The sequence below is a fragment of the Mustela nigripes genome, chromosome 1, assembly GCF_022355385.1.
Source record: "Mustela nigripes isolate SB6536 chromosome 1, MUSNIG.SB6536, whole genome shotgun sequence".
NCBI classification, from domain to species: Eukaryota; Metazoa; Chordata; class Mammalia; order Carnivora; family Mustelidae; genus Mustela; species Mustela nigripes.
The window spans coordinates 90,176,379-90,200,392 of record NC_081557.1 but is presented as its reverse complement, the minus strand read 5'-3'; the positions used below and the strand labels follow the sequence as shown (position 1 = coordinate 90,200,392).

Here is a 24,014-nt window from a genome sequence, read left to right as displayed (position 1 = left end):
AACCACAAGCTTAAAACTGCAAACAAGAGACGCCGAGGGGGCACTGCGCTCCAGGCTCTGTGTCCTGTCGATCTTCACACCAGGTGGCTCGGAGCTCCGGGCTCCTGGCTCCAGACCCTGACTGGGCTGCAGCAACTCCTGCTCGGCAGTTACTTTGCTTTATTTTTCTCTTATTTGTCAGGTTCTTTTTTTTTTTTTTTCTTTTTTTCATAAAAAAACAAAAAAACAAAGTTAGGGTGTGGGGCGGCCACGGGGAAGGGAGAAAGAGATGTAGCTCCTCGCTGCTACATGCGGGAGGGCGGACTGGCCAGTTCGTAGAAGAGCAGATAGGCGTCGCTGGTTCGCACTTGGCTGGAGGACATGGGTGTGACGCTGTGGAGAGAGGGGGGGGGGGGGCGTCAGAGAGAGCCCTGGAGAGGGGGCCACGGGGACACACGCGGTGGGGCTGGCAGACCGTGGGAGCCCACTGCTCCTCTCCCTAGGTGCCCCGGAAGTCGATCTCTTTTGCAGTCTTCTAGAAATTCTGCAAAGGGGTGGCAGGCTCAGACATATTACGTGGCCTTTTGGCTCTGACCTCCTCCATCTGGTCAAAGGGGAAGCCACACAGGTGGGTGAGGTGCAGGTGTCGGCTAGCCAGGAGCCCTACCTGAGAGCTCTGCCTCACCTGGAGTCATTGAAAGTGTGCCATTCGCCTGTCACTGGACTCCGGCAGTAGGCTGTATAATGGCCACCCATGGTGGTTCCAGAGTGATTGGACACAGCGTACAGGTTGTAAACAGCGTGGTCTGGGGAGGAAGTACAAGGTTTCAGGCCCCCAAAGCATTCCTTGCCCCACGTTCCCTTCTCCCTCATGCCTCTATTCCTGATTTTTGTTAACTCACTCTTCAGCAGCTTCCTCCCACCTCCTGGCCTCCCATCTGGATTTTAGGTCCTTGTGCCTTGTTTCTGCCCTCCCAGCTGAAAATACTCACTGGTGTTTTCTGAGGCAAATTCTCTCAAGTCCAGGTCTCTTAGTGGGAAATTCACAAATGTTGTGAGCTTGCTGGTTCGTATCCTGGATTCTGAGAACCGCTTCAGGTCTGGGGTTGGCATTAAGTCAAAGGACAAGAGAGGGTGGCAAGGGTAGTCAAAGTAAAGGGGACTGAGTCCTAAGAGGGTGAAGCACTTCTCAGAAGCAAAAGAGCAAACCAGGAAAGGAAAGTCTACCACGTTTCTTTTTTCCTACTCTGCTCGCCCTCAGTTCAGCCCCTTGTCATCAGTCACTCTCTAAAGGCAAGTCCAGCTTGCCATGGTGGACTGGATCTTAAGGATACGGAGCACCAAGATCTTTGGGAACCTCTGGATGGAGAACTTCTTTATGCATCGTTTTCTGGCTCGGCATCGACAGCACGTCTGCAAGACAGAACAAAGAGAGCTACAGAGGACTTGGGGGAGAAATCAGTGGGCTGAGTCCAGGAACTCCCAGGCTGCATCTGCCGGTGTCAGGTCTCTCCCAGAGAGTGTGTTCTGGGTCCCACGGGAGGGGACTTACCGGCTTCTCATCGCCGTCAAGCACGTCCTCTTTGGTGAAGAGCCTCATGCAGTCCATTAAAGTCACCTCAGGATAACCTCGCTGGGAGAGACAGAGTACGAGTCACAGAGGTCGATGCTGTGAGAGGATGAGTGGGCCTTCCAACGGGAGGCAACAGGGGCACGTACCTTAGCAATGGGCAGTGAGAGGTCCCAAAACGGATCAAAGACTGTCGAGCAATAACCACAGTCGGTACACGTCAGGGAGCTCTTTAGCTGCCCAACGAAGAGATCTGCAGAAGAGATGGGACAGCCGAGCTTAAGCCAGGAGAAGGAGCACACGTCTTTCTGGGCTGTGTGCCCTCTCAGCGCTCTTGCCTCTGTCCGTGGGCCGCTGGGCAGAAGGAAGGTCCCCTGAGAGGATGACTCTTAGGGCTTTTCACACTCACGCTCTGCTGAGGCAAAAGCAGTTACCAGGGAAAGCAGGCCTTCTTCCCATTCATGCACTTACCCCCAATCCGACTGTCTTCCCGTTCTAGGTATTTCCTCCACATCTGTCGTCCTTTCTCATCATCACTAGGAGCCAGAGAGAGGGAGACAACTGGGTCAGAGCTCATGCCATGAGAAGTTTATGGATCCATCAGTCTAAATCTTTAATATTTAAAATTCTCTCCAAATTATTACCCCCAAAGAAGTCAGCCCAAAACTCAAGGTCACCAAGTTTTTCTTCCCCACAGCATTCTCCTCTTACTTACGGAAGATGATCGAGGTTCTCAGGGTTGGACTTGGGCCTCACTGTCACTCGGTTCACCTCATTGTGGAGTCCATCCAGAAGAAAGCGAAGAAACTCCTGAGCATCTTGCTGACTGAGTCCAAAGAAAAGAGTGAGTGATAGCTCTCATTCCGAGAACCACCCTGTGGCCGGCACCCACCCAGGGGAGGACATGTCAGCAAGGCTCTTACTTATAGCCAACAAAGCGTGGTGCGTATCTCTGGATCTGGGTCTTGAACTCAGATGGGCTCACCACATCATTGGGGGATGAAGTCCATATGGTCTGGATTAGTTTTGCAAACTCTATTGGGAGGAGAGGGTAGAGAGGGGGGCGTGGAGGACAGGTGAGACATTTTCTGTAAGAAACTCAAACTAGAATCCCAACAAAAAGAAGCCAAAGAGAGAAGACTAGGAGGGACACATACAGCACACAACTACTGATACTACTGTGGAGCAGAACCCGTGTCCAGGGCCAGGCTCCTCACCTTCCATGAGGGCTGTGTGGGCACTGCTGCTGTGGCTGAGATCCCGCATGTAGAGCCTCTGAAGGCAGTAGTCCCTCAACTCCCGGGTGTTGCTCAGGCACTGCAGAATGGAGTTCATGAAGCACTGCAAGAGATCACCCGCTCAGTAAGACACAGCCCTGTCTGGCATGTCCACTCCCCTAGTACCAGAGGCCCTCTGGCTCATCTACCCCAGAGATGAACACTCCCACAGTCTCAAGTTCCTCTTTCTGTAAGGGGAAGGGGCGCTGTGGGGCCAACTCCCACTGGCGGCACAGGTGACGTAGCTGGTTATTGATGGTGAGGTGTACAGAAGGGTGTGGGTGTGCCGGACAGAAGTGGGTGGGAAGTGATGGATGTCCTTCAGGATAAGGCTCCAGGAAAGCAGCTGACAGTAAAGAGGGCAACTCCCCTATAGCAGTGCTTCCTGCTAGGGGCCAGGAGGGAGGCGGCGTCCCAGCCACTCTGTAAAACCCACCAGCCAGTATGGGCAGTATAACTGGCCAGATGGTCCCATTGGGACAGGAGCGCGTGGCCTGAGGAAAGAAGTGGGCTGGGAAGGGCTCACCGTGTTCCCAAGGTTTCGAAGACCAGCCAGACCCTGGGCGCTCTTAGAATTCTGGAAACAAAGAACACACGGCATATGAGGCTGAAGGCAAAGAGGCTGGGTCAGTGCCAGGCGCACTCACGCAGCTTTCTGCCAGAGCCAGGAGGATCAGGCACACACATTGTTCTCTCTTCAACACACAACACAGATACTCTACAGGGCTTTCCTTTCCTTTGTTGACATGTGCTTTCTCCGATCTGTACATGCCTCTTCAGTCTCTGCCATACTGGAGGCTGGAGATTAGAGCTAGAGCCTAGGAATTAATGTATTTGATTGCCAGCTACAAGGAACTCCGGGTCCCAAATCTGGGCACTATCTCAAATGACCCACTTTCCCACCCTTAGATGTCCAATACACAAAGCAGCTGTCGTAACAGGCGCTTCAAGGAGATCTTGAAATGTTCAATGACAAAATGTCTGAAGTGAGTTTAAGATCTTCAGCTTGAGGAAAACTGAAGTTGGCCTGCCATTCTGAATTGCCGGAGACAGGTGGAATTCCTTCCAGCTGAGCTCAGCTCCCAGAGGCTGATTAAAGCCTGGGAGAATCCTCCCAGCCTGGCTCAGGTTTTGGCATCCTGACTGGTCACTGGCTGGGAGCCCTTCCGATGGCAGACTGTGACCACACAGGGGTAAGCACCTGGCTGAGGGTGCCACTTCGTTCTTGTCCCTATTGTGGAGGTTGGTGAGGGGGCTGGAGTGAGACAGCTGCTAGGTCCACATCTCTTGGCTAATCCTGGCCCTACCTGCAAGGAGTCAGAAAACCTTTGGGCTCAAAGGGTTAAAGAAACAGTGTGCAGATGAGCCTGCCACCCCCTCTCTCAGGGAGGGGACCCGGGAGCCGGCAACTCTGGAGCAACACTGACTGGGGCATGCGTGGGGCCAGCTCAACCCTGATCAGAACAGGAGCCTGAAATAACTCAGCTAAAATTACTCATGCCGTGTGCTGACAAAGCCCATGAGGTTGTCAGCTCAAGGGGGTGGGGTGGGGAGAGGCAGGCTGAAGGAGGGCTTTTCTCAGGAATTGCCCTGCTGATCCCACAAGTAAGAGGATCCCTTCTTGCCAGTGATCAGGTCTGACACTAACAGGTAGGGAAGGAAATATACTCAGAAGAGAGACCTGGTTTCCACCTGCAGTTAGCAAGCAAAGCCTATTGGCAGCACGTGGGCAAAAGCATCCTTGAATTCTGCCAGTGCTAGCAGTATATGGCCCCAAACACAAGATTTTAATCTTACCTTTCTGACAGTCTAAACCCTGATGTTCCAGTAAGAGGACCACAACAGAGATAATTCCCTGGACAAAGACCTTATCAGGGTTTTCAGGTAGACCTGGAGAAGGACTTCTCTGGTGCCCAACAAAAACACTAAAGTCTCCGTGTTGCCCCTTTGGAACTAAACGTTAAAGCCTGTCCACCACAGGATACCCGTCCTCCCCTCCTCAAAGATTCACTCTCACGCTTATTTTTGGCATTGCTTGTTAGTTCTTACCCCCTGGGCCTCAGACAACATCTGTCTAAAGGAGCTGCAGAAGCAAAGCCTGGTGATCATGTCAGTGTCCACCAAAGTGGGCCTCCAGCTGAGACAGTAGTCCCTCAGCACTAATGGGTACAGGGCAGTGGAAAACTGGAGGTGTCTTTGCACTGAGGCACTTGTGTGGTGTTGACACTTTTAACTCTGACCCAGCACAGTGAGGGTCAAGAACACGTCATCACCTACGGTTACTGTTCTTGAGAATCTAACTCTACTAACGGCCTGGCAGGTATAGAGATGGGGAAGGTTCTTTTATGGCTTTGCGCGGACCCTCTGTTCGTTTTTCTTTTTGTAGGGGTGGGGGTGGATTGTGCCTTTGTCTAAAATTTCCTGAATTCAAAACTACTTGCCAATTGCTAAGCGCTCTGTGTAGAAGGCGGCTGGATGAGAGGAGTCGGGGGGTGGGAGTGGAGGGGAGAGCAGGGCTGTTCTATGCCCAGCCAGATATTCTTCTGCCATGAATAGGAAATCAGGAGCTCCAGGGAAAGTCAGCACTTTCCATTCTGGAGAGGAACAAAATGTCCCAGGAGTGACCTTTCTTATGGGGGAAAACAATCCTACCTCTGGGCCGACAGGGAGAGGCTAGAACTGGAGAGGTTGGGGGAGAGACCCCACACAGCGAGCCTCTCACCGGGAGAGAAGGAAATGACTCCAGTTGCTATGTGGAGTGCATACGCAAAGACTGGAAAGAGTCTGGATCAAGAACTTCCTTAAAATCAGTCATCAACAAACCTAACCTTGACTTAGGGGCAACCACTGTTCTAAAAGGTCAATGCCACCTCCACGGTTAGTAGACAGACAGCATTCACCCTCCGTGAAGGAGCAGGGGGCTCAGGGAGAGCCCGCTCTGGGTTAATGGGGAGGAAACATTTGGGGATGTGGGTCATATAAGCAAGGCTGATTGAGGTTTGTGTCTTTACACTCAAGACCCCAGGAAAGGGCTTTCCTGCTTACTTCACCTGTGCCATGAGGGTCAGCCATGAGTCCTGGCTGCGGCCAAGGAGCCTGGTGTGGCCCTGGCACGGGGCAGTGCACGCACTGCCAACTCGGGAGCTGGTGCCTGTTACATAAGATCTGTCAAGCTCTGGCCCCTTCTCCCTTCCCCAAGGGGGCAGTGCCCAGCTTCTGGCCCCAGCATTACCCTGGGGTGGCTACTTCATCTGAGGGATCCACTGCCCACTTAGCAGTACTGGGGGAGGGCAGGAAAGGAAAGGGAAGCTGCCCTCTTTCACCTGTCTGCGACTCCTCTGCCCTTCACCGGGTCAAAGGACCCCCGTTACCAACCCTTCGGAAGAGCGCCCTTTGGGGCGAGTGAGGAGGGGGCGGCTCTTTCCGAACAGCCTTTCTTGCTGGGTTTTGGCCTTGGAGGAGTCACACCGCCGAGTCCAGCGTGCTGCCCACTCCCTCACACAGCGAGAACTAGTCAAGGTTACGCTTTCCTGCACCTGTCCTAAGAGGTGCCAGGAATTAAGAGCCCAAGGGCCACCTGGTGCCCGGGTCACGAAGAGGGAGAGGAAGAGGGGAGGGGGGGGGGAACCCCAGGGGCTGGGACCTCAACAAGGGGAGGGGGCCGCGAGTAAGCCTGAGATCACCTGGGGAGGGGGCATTCCTTGCCGGGAGACCCTAGGAAAGGAGGGGTGGGGGCTGGGAGGAATCGGTCCCCCGCGGCCCCGGAGCGCGCGGCAGATGGGGGTGTGGGGCGTCCCGGGGAGGAGGCGGAAGTCCAGGCCCCCGGCCTGGGGGTCCCGGAAAGGGGCCCCGCGTACCTTGGCTTTGTTGAGCAGGAGCCCCACGAAGGTGGAGAGCAGCAGGGAGGGGGAGAGCGGGGAGCGCGGCCGCAGCTCCTTGGCGAGGGCGGGAAAGGGGGAGGCCGGGGGCTCCTCGGGCAGGGTCACGGTGTACGAGGTGCGCATGCTGGGGGGCGGGCGGCGGGATCGGCCCCACGCCTAACGTTGGCAAAGGGGGCGCGGGGGAGGACCGCGCGGTGCCACAGCCCGGACGCTGAGGCCGGAGAGGCCGCCACAGGACACCGTCCGCGGCGCCCGGCGGTAACTGCTCCGGCCCGCCGACCGCGCGCTCCTCCGCCTCAACCTCCCCGGCGCGCGCCGCCAACCGCCCGGGTACCCGGCTCTCGCGCTCCGGCTGACTGGCGGCCCTGCCGGCGCCTCGGGCTCCACGACGTCAGCGCCGCGGGCGGGGCCAGCACCCCAGCCCCGCCCCTGGCGCCGGCACGCGGCCCCGAGCGCGGCCGGGGCCCCGCCCCCCGTACCTCGTCCCCCTCCCCCGCCCGGAGCCTCCCGCAGAGCGGCCCCTCGCCGGGACTGCCTCCTGCTCGCTGACCCCACCGGCCTGGCTGCCGCCAAGACCCGCCGTCCCCGGGAAGGGCGGGACAGGCGCGCCGAGCCCCCCGCCGGCCTCGGGGTCGGGACTCAGGAGGACCCCCACAGGACTCTGTCAGTCCGGTGAGCCGCCCCCCAAACCGGGAGGCTTTCGGTCCCTGACTTCTGGGAGCTGCCGGGCATTTGGCGCACCCTGTGAAAGTTCGTGCTCTCCGCGGGGGGAAGATGCACTTGCGCACAAACTTTTGCACGTCGTTCAGGGGGACTCAGGCCCTCCAGGAGCCCGAAACGCACACAGCTCGCGAGGGTCGGTGGGCCCCCGGGTTAGGAGCACGGATTTCCCTGGCGTCAGCACTGAGTCCTCCCCGCCCCACACCTCTCCCCAGTCCCAGTTCGTCCCATTATCAAGAGAGCCAGTGCTCCTATTTTATAAGGTACAAGAGGTCACTGTCCCATTTGGCTCCAGGGAAGAACATTTTCTGGCTACTTCTGCCCAGTTACCCAGCTGCATCTCTCTCAGAATCTCAGACTTTGGTTTGTTTTGGAAGGTGGGAAGAAAGTACCACCGCGGTGGGGACGCAGGTGCTCAGCCCGGGTGGGGGCAAGCGGGAGGGCTTCGATGCCTGAAGAGCAGAGGTCTTTGCATTTCATTTCAGATGCTCCACCGCCCCTCACCTATCAGGGACCCACACAGAATCTGCCTAGAGAAAGTATCTTGTTTGGAGCCTGCTGGCTATTTTTAGCCAGTATTTTTAGCATTTAAAAATACTCAGAAGCAGCAGCGTGTGCTGTTACTCATCTGTGGCCTCCTTCTGTTCCTCTTGGCATGCTCATGGCCACATGTACACGCGCCCTGCTCACACGACCTCAGCCACATGGGGAATATGTCCCGAACACAGGTATGGGGTGGGCGATGGTCAGCAAGGGCACCGGTGTTAGGAGGTGAGCGCCCCGTCCCTGTCCTCACTCCGTGACCAGATCCCCGGGGTGCTGCCTCAGCCTTCTCCCTGCTTCCCTCTTTCTAGGCACACCCTTTCCATTGAGTCCTACAGTGTCTGCAGCAATGCTGGCCTTTGATGACACCACACTTCTGCCTGTAAGCTCCTAGAGCACCTGACTCCTGCGTCCAGCATGGAAGCTGAGGTAGCTCCGTCTGTGAGGCTGTCTGTCTGCAGGCTCCGTCACCACCCTCGCCCTTCTCTGACCCCTGCTGCTAACCAACCTGCTCTTACTTCTCTGCTTCAGCACTTGCCTTCTCTCACTTAAAAGACAAAGCTGCCACTGATTAAGTACTCACTAAATGCTAGGCACAGGCTAAGTGCTTTATATATATTATCCCAGTTAATTTGCATAATTAATGAAGTGATGTAGGAACTATTATCTCTGTTTTCTAGATGAAGGTCCTTAAGTCCTGAGAGGCCAAATGACTTGCCAGAACCACAAAGCTAATAAATGACAGTGTGGGGCTTTGAACCCCAACCTGGCTTACGGCAAAACCTGTGCTTTTAACAATTACCAGGAGATTCTGGAATGCCCTTCCGCTCCCTGCCAATTACCTGCTTGTAAAGTATGCTCAAAACTTGTGTTTTCCACCAAGCCCTCTCTAAAGAACTCCATTCAGCGTGGAACAGCCCATCACAGCATAACCCCTGTCCACTGGTATTCAGCGTACACCGTGTTAATTTATCTTAATATGTTTATCTTTGTTTTATAAGTGTCTTCAAGGCTCCTGTAAATGGTTTTAGATCGTCTGTGGGCTTGTGCGATCACACTGAAACCTCCTCGGGCAGGGCTGTGGGTTCTCTTAGTGGGCGCTTGATAAATGGTGTTGATCTCATGTCTAAGTGGGGGCCGGACCAGGCTCTGTTGAATATCCTGGAAGTCCCACAGAGCCTCACAGGGTGGGGTGAGTCTTGATTTGCATGCTGAATAAGCGTGCTGTGGTAAGCACTGTCTTCACAGGTGCTTCCCCACTGGAGCATTTGGCCTCTGGCCCCATGACTTAGGCCAGCAATGTCATGACTCTTCAACAGCTTAGGCCAGTACTCCCACCCCAGGACATCTTGGCATTGTATTAGCACGCTCACTCCCTCTTTCCTGGTTCCTGGGAAGTAGAAGGTTAGAGCCAACGCTGGGAGCAAGGAGGCCCAGATGAAATCTACCTGCAGGGGAGCTCTTTGAGAAGGCTGGGGTGAGGGGAAAGAATTCACATAGGGTCCGGTCTCGTCAAGCAGGTCTGACTGCTGAAGGACACAACCAGCAAGCAACTGTGGCTCATTTCTCAACCGGCCAAACCCCCGTGACACCCTTTCTCTGCAGTGCCATTTCTTGAAGCGGGGTGGGGAAAGAATGGATCTTCTGGGGTTGGAATCTGGGTTAGCTCTGTGAGGGCAGGCCTGAGAGTATACCCTGCTTCCTCAGATCTCAGTGATGGCTTGGTTCAAGGGTTTTGGAAACACTGCTCTGACCCAGGAAAATGACCTCCCCTGCCCCCTCCCCCCACCAAGCACACACCTGTCATTACCATCACAAGTGGATAGACTGGTGGCTTGACTGACTGAATGGGTAGGGGCTCCGAGTCCTTGTTGTGGGTTGGGCTTTTAGCCCACAAGTGCCACTGGGGACAGAAGGCCCTCTGCTTCCCTGTATCACTCCGACCCCAGGAGGCCAGAAGCTTTGTACTCTTTCCAGCCCTAGGGCAGTCTGGCCTGAACCAGCTGGATTCCAGAGGCCCACACATGTCCCTCTCTTGCTTGTTTCTGTGCGGGTGCCAGTTTTACCTATCCATTGAGGTCGGAGGGTGCAGGGGGCCACGTGTGCAGCCTGGGCCCTGAACATGATGTTCATTTGTGTAGCTGCTGGTCAGTGGAGCGGCTCCCCCTCGGGCAGGGAACATTTTGCCGGGCTCGGATTAACTTCTCCACTGCCCAGCCCCACCCCAGCACCATGTTAACTCATGAAGACATCCTGGAGCAGGGGAGGAGGGAGGCAGGGAGGATGATGCTGGGCGCTGACTGAGAAACTGAGCCTCGGTGAGGCGGCACGGGGGCCACCAACCAGGTCACAGAGCATAGCCCGTCTTCAAGGGATGGGGACCATTGGCGTCTTGCTGACACCTGCCCGAACTGCCTGTCCTTTCTCAGCAGCTCGTACTGGTCCTGGTCATGGGACCCTTTAGCTTAAGGTCTACTCTGAGAGGCTTTCTCATGTCAACAGAGACTCAAGTCCTCAGGACGTTCAGCTTTCTGGGAGTGGCTGAGAGGGTCAGGGCAGCCCAGGGGTCCCAGGCTGCTAGGCTGGATAAACAAGATGCACTTCAGCATGGCTGAATAAACAGAGAAGGCAGTGGGGGAGAGAGGAAGGTCACACTTCTCAACTTCTCACCCTGGACCGCTAGGGCAGTTAGTTCCTGCCGCCTTCAACTTGTTCTCTTTGGAGTAACCCCTGCTCGTTGCAAGGCAGCAGTCAAGTTCAAAGTCCCACCCAAGAGTAAAATCACATGACCTCCCCTTATATAATCTCCCTGTCTCTGAACAGCTGGGCACCCAAGGCTTCGGGAGATGAGTCAGCAGCCCCTTGGCAAATAGGACCCAGGTATTCTAGGTTCCCAGCCCTTTCACTCCTAGCAACAGGTTTTAGAGCAGAGGGCAAGGGTCTGGAAGAGGCTGTGTGGGGAGGATAGGCCGGCAGGCTCTGAGCCTTGCTCCCTGGCTCTGCATCTCAGCAGCAGGTACTCAGCCTGATGACTGTGCTCTGGAGGGCCCTGGGCCAACCCCTGCTTGTCTAGGGGAGAGCAGAGGGTGGCCTGGGTGGGGTGGGGTGAGGGCAGGGCTGAGGCTGGCAGGCAGAATGCCAGGGCTGGGGAGGGAGCAGTTGGAGGGGTGGAGCAGGGGAGGATTAGGATGGATTGTAGGGGTTAAAGCGCAGCCCTGGCAGGGCTCAGTGGGAACAGCTTGTCCTTCCATAGGCCCAGGGAACAGGAGAGGTGGGGCGAAGGGGGGCCATAACTGGGCTGGGTGTTTGGGCTCCAGGCTTTCTGCTGGGCCAACCCACCTGGCCCGGCTTGGAGTCCCCACAGGCGATGGGTGGGGTGGTAGTGAAAGCTTTTTTTTTTTTTTTTTTTTTTTGCCAGTTCTGAACCATCAGTCCCTCCCCTCCAATCTGTCTGCATTTTAAACAGCACGTGGAGCCTGGGGCAGCCCTCCTTATCTTAGGCTGAGCTGCAGTCCCCCCCACCCCCCACTGGTGGTTTGTTGGTGCATATGCAAGCATGGGGGTGGGGGGGTTTCAGAATTCCCAATCCCCCTCCACCAGTCCTTCATTCGCACTCAGCTGAGTCTGTAATATTCCAAGTTCATGTTGGCTGTTACTATTAATGAGGAGAATGAGCCTGGTTAGAATTGTTCTAACTCCCCGGTTGGTGCCTGCTTTTGACTTTCCTTCATGAATGTCAGCTATAGTTCAAGTTGGCTACCCGGAGAGCCCCTGGGTCCAAGGGCCACCCAGGGGGACCCCAGAAGAGTCAGATCACAGTGGACCCTGCCACATGATACAAGGGTGGACCCCTCCCTGCTCCACTCAGATGCCAAAAGCCCCTTTTCTATCTTCTCCCTTTTCACTAACTCTTCCATAGCATTTTATAGGTTTCAGATTCCTTCATGGCCAGTTTGCTTGGAGCCTCCTGACACCCTGTGAGGTGGGCAGGGCAGTATGACCCATCCCTTTTATGGATGAGGAAACACAGCTCAGATGAGCGGTGTCTAAGGTTAAAGAGGCAAACTGTACCTTGCAGCCTCAGGCGGCCCCTCCCTTCCCCACCACCTGTGACACTTGACAAACGACACCTGGGGCTGCCTCCTATCACAACTATTTTAAGAACTTATTTCCCCAAGTTAGTTGTGAGTGCACTGAGAGCAGGGATCACGGCTTTCATCTCTCTTGCCTCCCGAAAGTGCCTAGAAGGGAACAAGGAGGACTAACATTTATTAAGCACCTACTGTGTGCCGTACAACCTTTGGTTCCTTACAATGATCTATGAAGTGGGAACTATGAAGACTCTCTTTTGTCAAGGAAACAGGTGCAGAAGTTAAGGACCCTTCTTTGAGGTAGACTGCTAGTAAGCTGAGCCCCGAAATGAATGAATGAGAAGTTCAGATCCCCAAATGGAAATCTGAAAAGACAATGGACCCAGTTTTAGAAAGAAGTGGTGTGGGCCTCTCGAGCAGGGTTGTTGTGACCTCAGGAGAGGGAGTCGGCAGCAGGAAGTAAGGCTGAGAGCGGTGAGGAGAGGGGGTGAGGCCACATGAGGGTCTGGCCCCTGAGGGGCCGTCCCCATGGGTAGTGTCTTGCCTGTGAGCTCAGGGCGAGACACTGGCTCCACTGTAGGACGTTAACAGCTACTCAGGTGTGCTGTAAGCTGGTTCTAGGTGGGAAGGAGGGATGTTAGGGTGGTTGAGTTTGCCCCAGGGCAATCTGCCACCTCTCTGAGCTCCTCTCTCAAAACTCTCCTCTATCTGGTCCTGGAGGAGGAGGAGAGGCTGAGGTGTCCCCTGTGGGGGGGAACAGAGAGGGCAGCAGCCTCCAGGGAGGGAAATTTGAGATATGCCTGTGTAGGAAGGAGGCAGAGTTCCAGTGGAGTTTGACTCCCCACCCTCCACCAAGGGAGGAGACCCTGCTCTCATGACTGGGACTGAGCGCGGGTCTGCAGTTTAGTCTGTGGAGAGGAGGTTTTCAAACCTCAGTACGCTTAAAGGTTACCTGAAGCGCTTATAAGAAGGACAGATTCCCAGGTATATCTCTAGAGAGTTTGATTCCGGGATCTGGGTTGGGTCCAGGCCCCTGGATGATTAAGCCTCGCAGGTGATTCCTGTGGACCTCACTTTGAGGAACACTGCATACCATAAAGAACTTTTCTCTTCTGAGCAAAGGGAGGGAGCCTCCCAGAGGTCTTTAGGGCCCATCCACTAAGAGCTGCTTTCTGATTGCCCCCGAGGTGAGCCACAGCAGCATATCTAAGTGAATCATGCTCTAGTCCAACCATATGTCCCTCTGAGAACACATACTTCTCCCAGGCCAGGTCTGTTATCCCCCGCTTCTCTTCCATGCCAGCCCTCCAGTGTAGCTGGCCCTGCCTTGTCAGGTTCTGAATGCTCTGGGAGGCACCAATTTTTGTGTCTCCGTGGCCCTTCATAGACAGCCCAACAAGACCAAGACTCTCTAAGACTCTCTAAGTAATGTTATTAAATTTGTCCCCTCAAGACCTTTAGTTATGTTAGGTCTATGACCCAGGGGCGCCTGGTTGGCTCAGTGGGTTAAGCCTCTGCCTTCTGCTCAGGTCAAGATCTCAGGGTCCTGGGATTGAGCCCCACATCGGGCTCTCTGCTCAGTGGGGAGCCTGCTTCCCTCTCTCTCTCTGCCTGCCTCTCTGCTTACTTGTGATCTCTCTCTCTGTCAAATAAGTAAATAAAATCTTCAAAAAAAAAAAAAAAAAGGTCTATGACCCAAAGCCCTACGCCTGTTTTGTACCCCTGCTCCCTTTGTCTGGACGAGCCCACTAAGCAGCATTTATTTCTTGCTGTGCACAGCTCTTATTTGCAAAAGGCACCTGTCCTAGAAGTAGGGGGCTGGTACACAGCTGTCCTGCCCACTGGTTTGTCTGTCCACCTGCCCATCCATCCATCCATCCATCCACCCACCTATGCAACTGTCCCTCTGTGCATCCATCTCCGTACTCATCCATACGATCAGCAGGTCAGCTGTAACTCCACTACACTCTGTGCAGTGCTAGGCCCACGAGGAGGCATTTAGAGATGTGATTTCTTTCTCATTCTTTGAGAGCTTGCCACCTGATGGGTCCACTAATAACTAAAGAAAAGGCAGAATGTAGTCAGTACCCCAGAGAGGTGTGTTCACAGATTAGATGCAAGCCAGCCTCTGGCAGGTCCAGAATACAGAGGTATGGGATTATCTAAAACCCTAGACAAAATTGTTTCCAACATTTTCCCCAAAGACACATACATGATAAGCACCGCTATCCAGACACTCTGGTCCTGAGCCAGGACTGGTGTCCATCAGAGGGGAGTCCCTCTCCCTCTGATGTCTTATGCCCAGATGGTAAGCCAGGTCCCCAGGCTGGGAAGTAAAAGCCCGAGCAAGAGGAGAGAGACAGCCAGAGCAGGGAGGCCTCTCTTACCACAGGGAGCACTCGTGGTGCGGGGGCCTCAGCATTCAGTCCAGGATGGCGCAGGGCCTGCAGGGGACCCTGGCATGCTGGGTGGCAAAGTGGAGGGTGAGCACTGCAGTGTATGTGGGGGTAGCCGAGCATTTCCGGGAGCACTGTTGGATGGGCATCCAGGGCAGGGGTCGTGAAATGGGTTTCCTAGGGAGAGTGGGAAGACCCCTGAGCAAGGCACTGAGCCACGAGGGTACCAGCCATGCTGAGATGACTTCTCTGGCTCAGGCTGCAGGAGACACTGTCACAAGGATTGGGAAGGAGACCTCTGCTTCGATCAGCAGTCAGATGGGGAGCCCATCCTTTAATTGGGGTCTTCTACATCCTTTGCTGCCTCCCCAGCCCATCACTGGGTCCCCAAGGGGCAAACTCACCATGGTGTCTCGCCCTGGAGAGCTGGAGCGGCTGGACCCAGGGGCTTGGCCCTTGCTCTTCTCCCACAGACTGTAGCGGCCACTGGGTCGGTAGGTGGGGCTGAGGACTTCAGGGACTCGAGAGGTTGGGACCTGGGCGGGCACCTGAGGCGCACTGCCCTTCCGGCCATAGTTCTCCAGGTAGTCGGCCAGGTACTCCGAGCGGCTAGCTGCCTGGTAGAGCCCCTGCAGGGCGCATAGCTCCTTGCGTGTTCGGGCCAGCATGGGGCTGCGACCCAGGTTCCCAGGGTCTATCCGGTAGCTCTCTGAGGTCCGGAGGCTGGAGAAATCCCGGGCCAGGTCTGATTGACTGTTTGACTTCTTTTGGGTCAGGGTTCCACCCTGGTCACGGGCAGTCACAGGCAGGTAGCTGAGGGAGTTGTTGGTCACTCCATAAGGGAATCCGCTGCCCCCGCTGAGTCCGCTCCCTGAAGGCCGCTCAGTGCCCCGAGTCTGGCTCTCTGCCCGCTTACCTCCCCCGATGATGTCAGGTCTCAACAGGGGGCGGCCCCTGTCATAGTCCAGGATGGAGGAGGGACCATAGGTTCGGGGACGGGTGAGGAAGCTGGTTGGGGGGCCTGGCTTAAAACCAAGCTTTTCCTTCTCCAGGAAGGAGGCAGCCAGGTTGGCCCCGTAGGAAGAGGGAGTGTAGGTGCCATAGCCCGATTTGGCATAAGGGGCATCTGCGTAGCGGGCCGATTCTGTATAGCGCTTCAGGGTGGAGGAGAGCTGGGACATCCTTCGGGGCGGCACTCAGTGGGGACTGGGAGCCTCATGGGCTGGAAGACAAGGAAAGCGGTTGTCAGAGGGCCCTGCCAGGTGTCAAGCAGGGTGCCCCCATCCCTCCTCTTCATCCCCACCTGGCTGGAAACGCAGATCTCAATGAGAGACCACTTGGTCCATTTCCACGAGAGGCTGGCCCACGGCTAAGAAACACACCTATGCTTGTGTATTCACACCGGAGAGCACAAAATGTGAGCCAGCTTCTACAAACCACAGAGGGCCACCAGTCTGCACATCCTGGCTACTCCGAGTGCTCCCTTGCAAAGCCCTAGATGTGAGGGTGGGGACCGCCCTCTCTCAGCAGCCCTCCAGGTGACCCACAGTATGCCAGTCCAGATCTCAGCTGCTCCCTCTCTTCCGGCCCTCAACCCCTGGATTGAAAATGCCGGCCATTTTAAGAATTTAAGTCTTAATTCTTTCTGCTGAAAGGAGGAGCAGGAATCTCCTTTGTCTGAGCTTGGAAAGGCCCTGGACCATTTGGTCAGATCCCTGATGAGGAAAAGGAGGCTCATGAGAGGAAGCAGGGGGACTAGGGGAGGTGGTGGTGAATGAGCATGTGGCAGGAAGTGGACTTGACCTTAGTCTCCAGATAAAATCCCACAGTTTTTTCTTGGACACAGTCACCTGCTCTGGTGGGGAATCCTCGTGTGGCAGAAACTTCTTTCTTCACGGATCTAACTCAGGTGGCTCTAAGCAGAGTTGGGGTCCTGTGGCCTCTCAGGGATTCTTCTACCAACCTCCAAGCCAACAAGCTCACGGAGATGACTTGTGCAAACGGGGCCCCCTAGAGGCTAAAATCCTTCACTACAGCCGGTACTCCTTGTCCCCACACCCCGCGCAGCTGGGGTGGGTCTGGAGAAGGCACACAGGAATCTCTGAACTGGGGGGTTGTAAGGATCCTTTTTAAAAAAGACTATTTATTTATTTGAGACAGAGAAAGCGAGAGACGAAGTATGAGTGGAGGGGGAGGAGTGGAGGGAAAGGGAAAAGCAGACTCCCTGCTGAGGATCATGACCTGAGCCCAAGGCAGACACTTAATGGACTGAGGCCCCCAGGTACCCAAGACTCATCTGTTTTAACCTCTCTGTTGTACAGATGGGAACAACGACACTGATGTGCCCAAGGTCACAACTAGCAGAGTCAAGATTGGAATTCAGGTCTTTCAGGTTTCTAGTCCAGTGCTTTTCCTACTGGACCTTGATTCATCCCTCCCCATCAAGTTTAAGCTCATTTGGGGACCATCAGAGTTCTTCTGTCACACGAGGTGTGCAGGCTTCATCTAAAATGGAGCTCGGGGGGGTGGGCAAAAAAGGTGCTTCGGAGAGAGGAACAAGTAGGATCAGGCCTCTTTCCTAGAGGCTATCAGGGGTTCTTGGGGGGCTCCTGCAAGGGTGGGGGACAGAGCCCTCCAGGAACCTCAGAGTAGTGGTACAGGGCTGGTTGTGGCTTGCCCTGTGACTGACTAGCTGGGTGATTTTACACTAGTCATTCAGCCCCTCCGAGCCCCAATCTCCTCACCTGTACAATGAGTATAATCATCGTCATTATGGTTCCTACCTCACAGGGTTGTTGCGAGGAATAAATGAGATAATAACACGTGGAGGCCCTCAGCTCTGAGAGTAGTTATTATCTGTTCCCCCAGCCCCTGCCAGGCTCTGGGCCCCTCCTTTGTAGGCCTGTAATAATGTGAGGGCTGGCTGTCTCCCGGCCTGGCTGGCTTCTGACCTCAGCCCCGGGGCACCAGACTTCCCCTGCATCCCTCAGCGAGGCGTGCGGGTGAGCGAGCGGGCAGTGGGCAGAATCTCGCTGTGCTGCAGACACTGGCTTGGGCAGCCCGGCCCATTTGGGCAGAGAGGAGTTGGTGCCAAGCCCCAAACGCTGATGGCTTGGCAGAGGGCCCTAGCAACTCAGTCCATGCAGGGCGTGGGATAGGTGCAGGGGTGGGAGATCAGCGGGTGGGAACCTCCATATGGATCCCAGAACAGAACTTCTAGACCCTGCCAGAGACCAGCAGCAGTTTTCAGTCTGGGCTGGCTAAGAAATGCCTGGTCTCCACTTACTATGTATGATTTTCCCACCTGGCCTGGGGACCCCCATCTTCATACACACACCCTTGCCCACTGTGTTCCCACCGCCAGCACAGCTCCCACTCCTTTCTAGGAAAAAGTAACTGGACGGTGACCTTGTGCAGGGTTAGAGGGGGACCACAGTTCTCCTTCCATCTGCTTGGCTTCCTGGGGTACAGAGAAGGAAGAGTGTAAACCCTGAGGGAGGCCGAGAAAGATACAGACAGAGGCACCAGGGTGGGGGCGTAGGACGAGTCCTGCTCTATTTCACTTTGGAGAAGCTCCATCAATAATTCAAAGTCAAAGAGACTCCAGGTCTCAGGAACTGGGCTCTGGGACACCTGGCAGCCAATCAGATATGCCCCCCCCCCCCCCCCGCCCGGCCCAGGGCATGAGCTCATGCCTCCTCCCCATGGCTTTCACTCCCCCTCCTCCACACTAAGGCTCCCAGGGAATTGGTATTCTGCAGGCAGTGCCCCAGACTCGTGACCTCTCTTGGCCCTGTTTATGACGCAGAAGTGCTGCGGCCAAACAAGGTACAAGGGACAGGGACAGACAGCCCTGGGAAGGCTGGCAAGTATTCCTTGGAAAGGGTTGGGGCTAGAGGTGGAGTTACACCCTGAATCCCAGGAGGCCTCCTAAATCCCCATTCTCCTCTCTGCCCCAATCTGGCAGGTGAGTGGCAGACCACCGCCTCCCTTGCCATAGCAGCCTTGGCTGTGGGGGGGGTGTCATGCCATCACTAACAGCTCCCATCCCTAGCAGCTGCCTTCCAGTGCTGACGTTGGACTTAGAGTTCCCGTGTCTGGGGAGAGGGTCCCTACTGCGGCTGAGACCTTGAGCGGGCGTATCCCCTCCCCTGACTCCAAGTTTCCCTCTTGAGAAAAGTGTCAACACCTTCCAGGTGAGCTGACAGCTTGGGTTGGTGCCCCTTGGTGTTACCTGACACGGCTGTCCCTGGAGGCCGCAGAAAGCACCACGGGTGGGAGAGCAGGCTGGGCCCTGGCTGTAGGCTTGCTGCCGCAATACAGGGACAGGACGGGCACTCACATGGCTTGGAGTCTCCTCGTTGCCACAGGAACGGCCTGGACTGAATGGCCCTTTCATGGGGCAGTGGGAGGCGAGCCGATTGGCTGGGATCCCCTGTCTCCCTCCCTGCCGGGCGTGGGGCCCCTGCTGCCCTGCTCCTTTTGCTGTTTACCGAGAGCTGGCAAGTATAGGCATGTGGCTCTAGGCAACTCCTCCCAGGTGCCCGCCACCTCGGACAGCAGGGGCACACCACCTGCCAAGCTCCTCCTCCATGTCATCTTCAACCGGGCACCTCCACTCTTCCCTGCTCTGCCAGAACTCCCCTGTCACTTGGCTCAGTTTCCCCCTCTTGGGAAGTGCAGCTGCCTTTCCTCCACAGAGCCCTCTGCTTCCTGAAAGGACACGTGAGCCCAGCGACCGTGACCCGCCAGCAGGCCGGGAACACCTCTGGACCAGGCACTGCGCTGAGCACTTCTGTCGCAGCTTCCACGCGGGTCACGGCAGCCCTCCCTGGAGCGCTGTCCCGGTGTCCCCAGAGCCTCAGCGCAGCTTTAGGTTTTAATTCTTTTGGAGAAAGAATTTAAACTTAGAAGCATCATGTGAAGGTTTAATGATTTACATTAAATCGAAGTTGGTATTTTTATTCAAGATTCAATAGACAAGGAATGAAATAATGAAACTTTGAAGCGTTTATCAGTCCTATTTCTGAAGTTCCTGAAGTTTGAAACTCTACGAAGACTTTTGGGACACCACGTGCCAATCCTCACGGTCGGCCCCAGTAGTGGGTGCCATCCTCACGCCCACTTGCTCATGAGGAAACCAGTGTTGGCGGAAGTGACGCGGGTTTCCCAAGGTCATGCTGCATGAGCAGTGGCCATGTAGGACTGGCACCTGTTCTCGGTCCCCAAACAGCCACCCTGAGGCCAGCACCTCCACTTTGTACTTCCCTGGCCTCTCCCTGAGCTGGAATGGGGCAGGACCTGTGGCCTGGGGCTCTGGGGGACACAGGCATCCCCGTCTATGCCACGGTGTGGCAGGTACAGACTCCCGCAGGAGGCGGCCCTTGGAGTTTCCACTTTGGGCAAACAAAAGCAAAGCCAAGTGCAACCTGAGCACCAGTACAATTCTGATCCGCCAAGAGATGGTCCAGGAGGCCTCCATTTCACCCACGGTGCCAAGCTCCCGAGTGTCCCGGGGCCCTGGCATTTAGTGCCAGCCAGGGCCCTTGGCCCCAGGCCTGGTTATGGACATGCCCCCCAGCCTCCTACCCTTGCTGCAGCTTGGTCCACCCCCCCAAGGTACCTGTGCTAGATGAGTCAGGGGTTAAAATGAGCCCTGTCTCTCTGGGCAGCCAGCCCCTGTGCGTCAGCCACTGTCATTTCCTGTTGCTCACGTGAAGGGCTCCCTAACCTGCCCAGCCAGGGGAGGGACTTGCTCCCCAGGAATCTCAGACACTCCTGGCCCCGAGGGTAGGGGGTGGGTAATGTCCCACATCCCAGGAGACTTCGTGGCCCCTCTCTGTTCAGATCCACTGTGCTTTCTGGGGGGAAGGCATGCCAGCTTCTGTGGCCTTGCCACCTTCTGGAGAGAAAGCCCCTAGCTGGGTTTCAGAGGTGTGCCTCAACAGAGTTCAGTCCTCCTCTCTTCCCCAGGTGTCTGGGACAGGTGAGTGGGGAGTCCCAGCCAGTCCTGCTAGGTGCTTGGGAACCTCCACAGGGGTGACCTCAGAGCTTCCCAAAGCCACTTGCTAACACCATTGGAATGAGGCATAGCTGATGTGCTGACCTTGAAAGGTAAAGCGGGCTGAGAGAGGGGTCCTGTCTCCCTTTGTGTACACGCGCTGACCCGCACTCCTGTCTGCTTGGGCACTGTCTGGGCACAAGCATCAGCTCCTAGGTTGAGGGATGTCCTGGCAGGTGTGCTGGCTGCGGGTAGGGTGGAGGGCCTCCGTGGGGGCAGTTGGTGCTTGCCTTCTCAGTCCCCAACCGCCTCAGTGTGCCTCCCCTCCACTGTAACCAGTAGCTCTGTCTCTCAGGGGCTTGCATCCATAGGCCCACCAGTTTAGTGCCTAATCCTCTTGCATGCCTTGGCAGGGGGCCATTCAAGAGAATTTAGGTCCATCTCTGTCTCCCTTGCTACCTCCAGTAGTTGCCCCAGGGCTGGGAGGGGGTGATGGGATGAGAAAGACTGGAGATGAAGGTGAGAATCCTGACTGGTGAAGTAGGGGGGTGGGCCCAGGGTAGTGTCTCTACAGCAGGCTTCTGGATTTAGGGTTTGGAGAGGGTAGCCATCTCGACACTTCCAAGAAAATGCAAAGGAATGGGCCTACAGGCAGTACTGGTATCCTTCAATTCTCTTCCCTAATCCCGTCTGTCGGGAGCTCTCCTGGTGCCCCCACCCCAGGGGAGAGTCCCAGTCTCCCTCCCTTTCCTCCAGGGCTTATCTTCCCTCTGTCCTGGTCGCCCCTGCCTGCCTCCTCCAGCCTTCACCGTCCATCTTGCCCCAAGTACTCCTCCAGGCCCAGCTGGGCAGCCTATCACATGCTCCCCCAAACACACGGGGTCCTTGAGACAGCAGGCCCCATAAAGTTCACATACTATAGGGGCAGCTACTGACCTGTGTCCGGGGGCACTGGACAGGATCTGGGGGCTTCTCCTTCCCCAATGAGGCAAGAGACCGTGGTGGAGAGCCCCGAGGCTAGAGTCCGACTAGGGCTGGGTAATCTGGAGCTCAGGTTACAGACTCCGATATATATAGTATCTTATCTGACCTCACAGAGATGGCTAGCTCAACTCACTTGCATTCCAAGCCCAGGGAGAATTAAAGGGGCAGTGGCAGCCCTCCCTTAAGGTGCTGCCCTGATGGGCCAGTGTCAAGCGAGGAGATGGTGCGAGGGCTCTCTGAAGGGGGACATTTTCAAGTGGAACACAAGGGGGATCCAAGGGGAAACAAGGGAAAGAGGATAGAGAATGGAGAGAAGAGGGGGAAGCCTCCGTGCTAGTCCAGATCCTCCCCTGGAGGCAGAGTACAACTAGAGATCCAGGCACACACGTAGTGAGAGGCAAGCGGGACCTGGCCTCGGGTTCGGTCCAAACTCTTTTCTAATGGACTTCTAGGCCTGGGCATGTATTCCTGTTCTTTCCCTTTTATTGGCTCTCAGACAGTGGGAAAGTCATGTAAGCCATCGGAACCTTAGTGATTTAATCTGTAAAACAGGAGTAAAAAGTGTAAATAATGCTATACCTCACAGTTGTGAGGATTAAATAAAATAATATTTATAAATTTCCTGGCACATGGTAAAAGTTCAATAAATGCTAATAATGACTATACTGAATACTTCCACTAATTATGATAATTAGTGGCAGTATTTGTAGTAACACCTACCACGGAAACCTTCCTAGGGAGAACAGGGCCTCTGGGCCACCTCTTGGGAGTGCTGTGTTCTAAAGGCAGAAAAGAGCCCCATGGTTTTCTGTCCTATAACTGGCAAGGACAAATGACTCTTGCTATAATCCCAGATGTCCAGCCCATATAGTGGAGAAGAGCCGGGCCTATTTCGGCTCCTTCCCCCTTTGCCTAAAAAAATATAGCAAGGGCGGCTGCCCAGAGGCTAGCAGGAGAAAGCTGCTCGGGGGGTGGTTCCACTCTACCTGTCTGAGTGCTCAGGATTCCAAGGCCACAGAGCTGGGCTGGGCAGGCTCACGGGAGGATGGAGCAGGATTCTTAACCTCTTGGGCCTTGGTGCTCTTGTCTGCTCCCAGTCTGCGTCTCCTGTTTCTCGATGGTTCTCCCTGAGGACTGGGAGTACCCAGGATGGTGCCTCCACCCTGTCTCAGCAAAGGCTACTGACTCAGCTTGGGTCCCGGTGATGCACTTCAGAGGACGCCCTCGTCCCTGGCCCTCATTCCAGTCCTCATTCCGATTCCAGCTTGGCATGCATCTACAGTACCAAAGGAGTGCGGGATGCCCCAACCCCAGCCCATCCAGCTCTCCTTTCCTCTACTTTCCAGGGTTGGACTTGGGGGAACCTTCTCGTGCCCATGCCTGGGGAGGTGAACGTCACCATGATCTCCAGCTCAGCCCCATTCTAAAAGCAGCCAGCTAGGGAAGCAGAGGTACACTCCTCAGAGGACAGTAGAATGGGTTGGCCAGAGCTTGCCGTGGCTGTTAAGTCTAAGTTACTCACCTTGGAGCACCGCGTGCCTGCTTCTGGTTTGGGATTGGTGAGAATTTCAAAGATGCCTCTTTCTGGTTTGGGATTGGTGGAAAATCTCCCCTTGCACTTCACTGCTGCCTTACCCCCACCCCCACCCCTTTGGCAAACTGACCGGAGACAGCCCCCAGGAGCTTCAACAGGGCGGAATAAGCGAACTGGACACACACGTGGGGAAGGGGTTGTCAGGGTCCAGACGTCACTCTTAGGCCATATACCGCACAGGGCACAGAGACGCGGACCTGCCCAAGCAGCATTTCCTTAGAACACACTGATCAGCACACAGATGGCTCTTCCTGGCACCCTGGGCTGTTAGCTGGCAGCTCCCACCCCCCTCCCCAACTGGCAGCCACAGCTGGGGCTCCTCCGCACAGCTGGCGCTCGCCCTACATTTCTGGTACCCATTCTACCCAGGCTGTCGTTGATACCTCACTTTCTGAGCCAACAACCGGGCTGACCTCCGCATCCCTCCTCCCTAGTCTCCGACAGGTGGCACGTACCTGCCTCTTCTCCGAGGATGGACGAGCGGAGCCGGGCACAAGCATGGAGCTGCGGGTGAGTCCCGGCTGGTACTGGCGCGGCGCAGTGAGCAGCAGCTGACGCAGAGGGCTCCCTGGCCTTGGCTCCTGCCCGCCTCTCCCCCACCTCCGCCGGGGGCCCAATAAGGACCTCCCCGGGAAATCGGCGCCACCCAGCGGGCAGCCGCCTCATTGCGCCCCGGCCGGCAAAACCACGCCGCGCGTCTCGCGTCACTGAGACGCGTCACGGCTATTGGCTTGTTCCTATTGTGGCGTCAGAAGAGCCCCGCCCGACCGGCGTCTCCCGGGCGACCCGTATATACAGAGAAGCACGTGGAGGAAGAGCGCGCGAGCTCGGAGGGGGTGGAGCGCGACGAGAAGTGGATCAGTATGCGGCCGGACGGGAACGGCGGGGAAGGTACTGGGGACGAGTACCTTCTGCGGAGGACGCCCAGAATTCGAGCCCTAGGGGATACGTATCAACTTCCAGGTTTGAGGGAAGGCT

The 24,014-nt window shown here is 55.9% G+C and overlaps 1 protein-coding gene across 3 annotated transcripts; it reads right to left on the bottom strand.

Annotated features, from left to right (window-relative positions):
• Positions 1 to 217: 217 nt before the first annotated feature.
• Positions 218 to 23,678, bottom strand: USP2 (ubiquitin specific peptidase 2). 3 transcript variants are annotated; one of them, XM_059415457.1, is made up of 13 exons: positions 23,492 to 23,678; positions 14,862 to 15,679; positions 3,353 to 3,403; positions 2,767 to 2,890; positions 2,473 to 2,584; positions 2,265 to 2,375; positions 2,021 to 2,085; positions 1,699 to 1,802; positions 1,532 to 1,612; positions 1,314 to 1,392; positions 972 to 1,079; positions 665 to 785; positions 218 to 372 (listed from the first exon to the last, which is right to left on the bottom strand). In XM_059415457.1, exons 2-13 carry the CDS (start codon positions 15,636 to 15,638, stop codon positions 285 to 287), a joined length of 1,821 nt encoding a protein of 606 aa, XP_059271440.1. In that variant the 5' UTR covers positions 15,639 to 15,679; positions 23,492 to 23,678; the 3' UTR covers positions 218 to 284. The 3 variants fall into 3 exon arrangements, with proteins under 3 accessions (XP_059271440.1, XP_059271449.1, XP_059271458.1); XM_059415466.1 differs by lacking the exon at positions 23,492 to 23,678 and adding an exon at positions 18,692 to 18,829; XM_059415475.1 differs by lacking the exons at positions 14,862 to 15,679; positions 23,492 to 23,678 and adding an exon at positions 6,684 to 7,076.
• Between the last annotated feature and the right edge of the window lie 336 nt (positions 23,679 to 24,014).

Bases quoted from the DNA above. Each gene is read 5' to 3' on its own strand.
- USP2 (XM_059415457.1), bottom strand. From the start codon at position 15,638: ATGTCCCAGCTCTCCTCCACCCTGAAGCGCTATACAGAATCGGCCCGC. The intron at 3,404-14,861 runs GTGAGTTTGCCC...CTTTGTTTCCAG, and splicing joins CTCCAGGGCGAGACACCATG to AATTCTAAGAGCGCCCAGGG. The intron at 1,393-1,531 runs GTAAGTCCCCTC...TCTGTCTTGCAG, and splicing joins TTGACGGCGATGAGAAGCCG to ACGTGCTGTCGATGCCGAGC.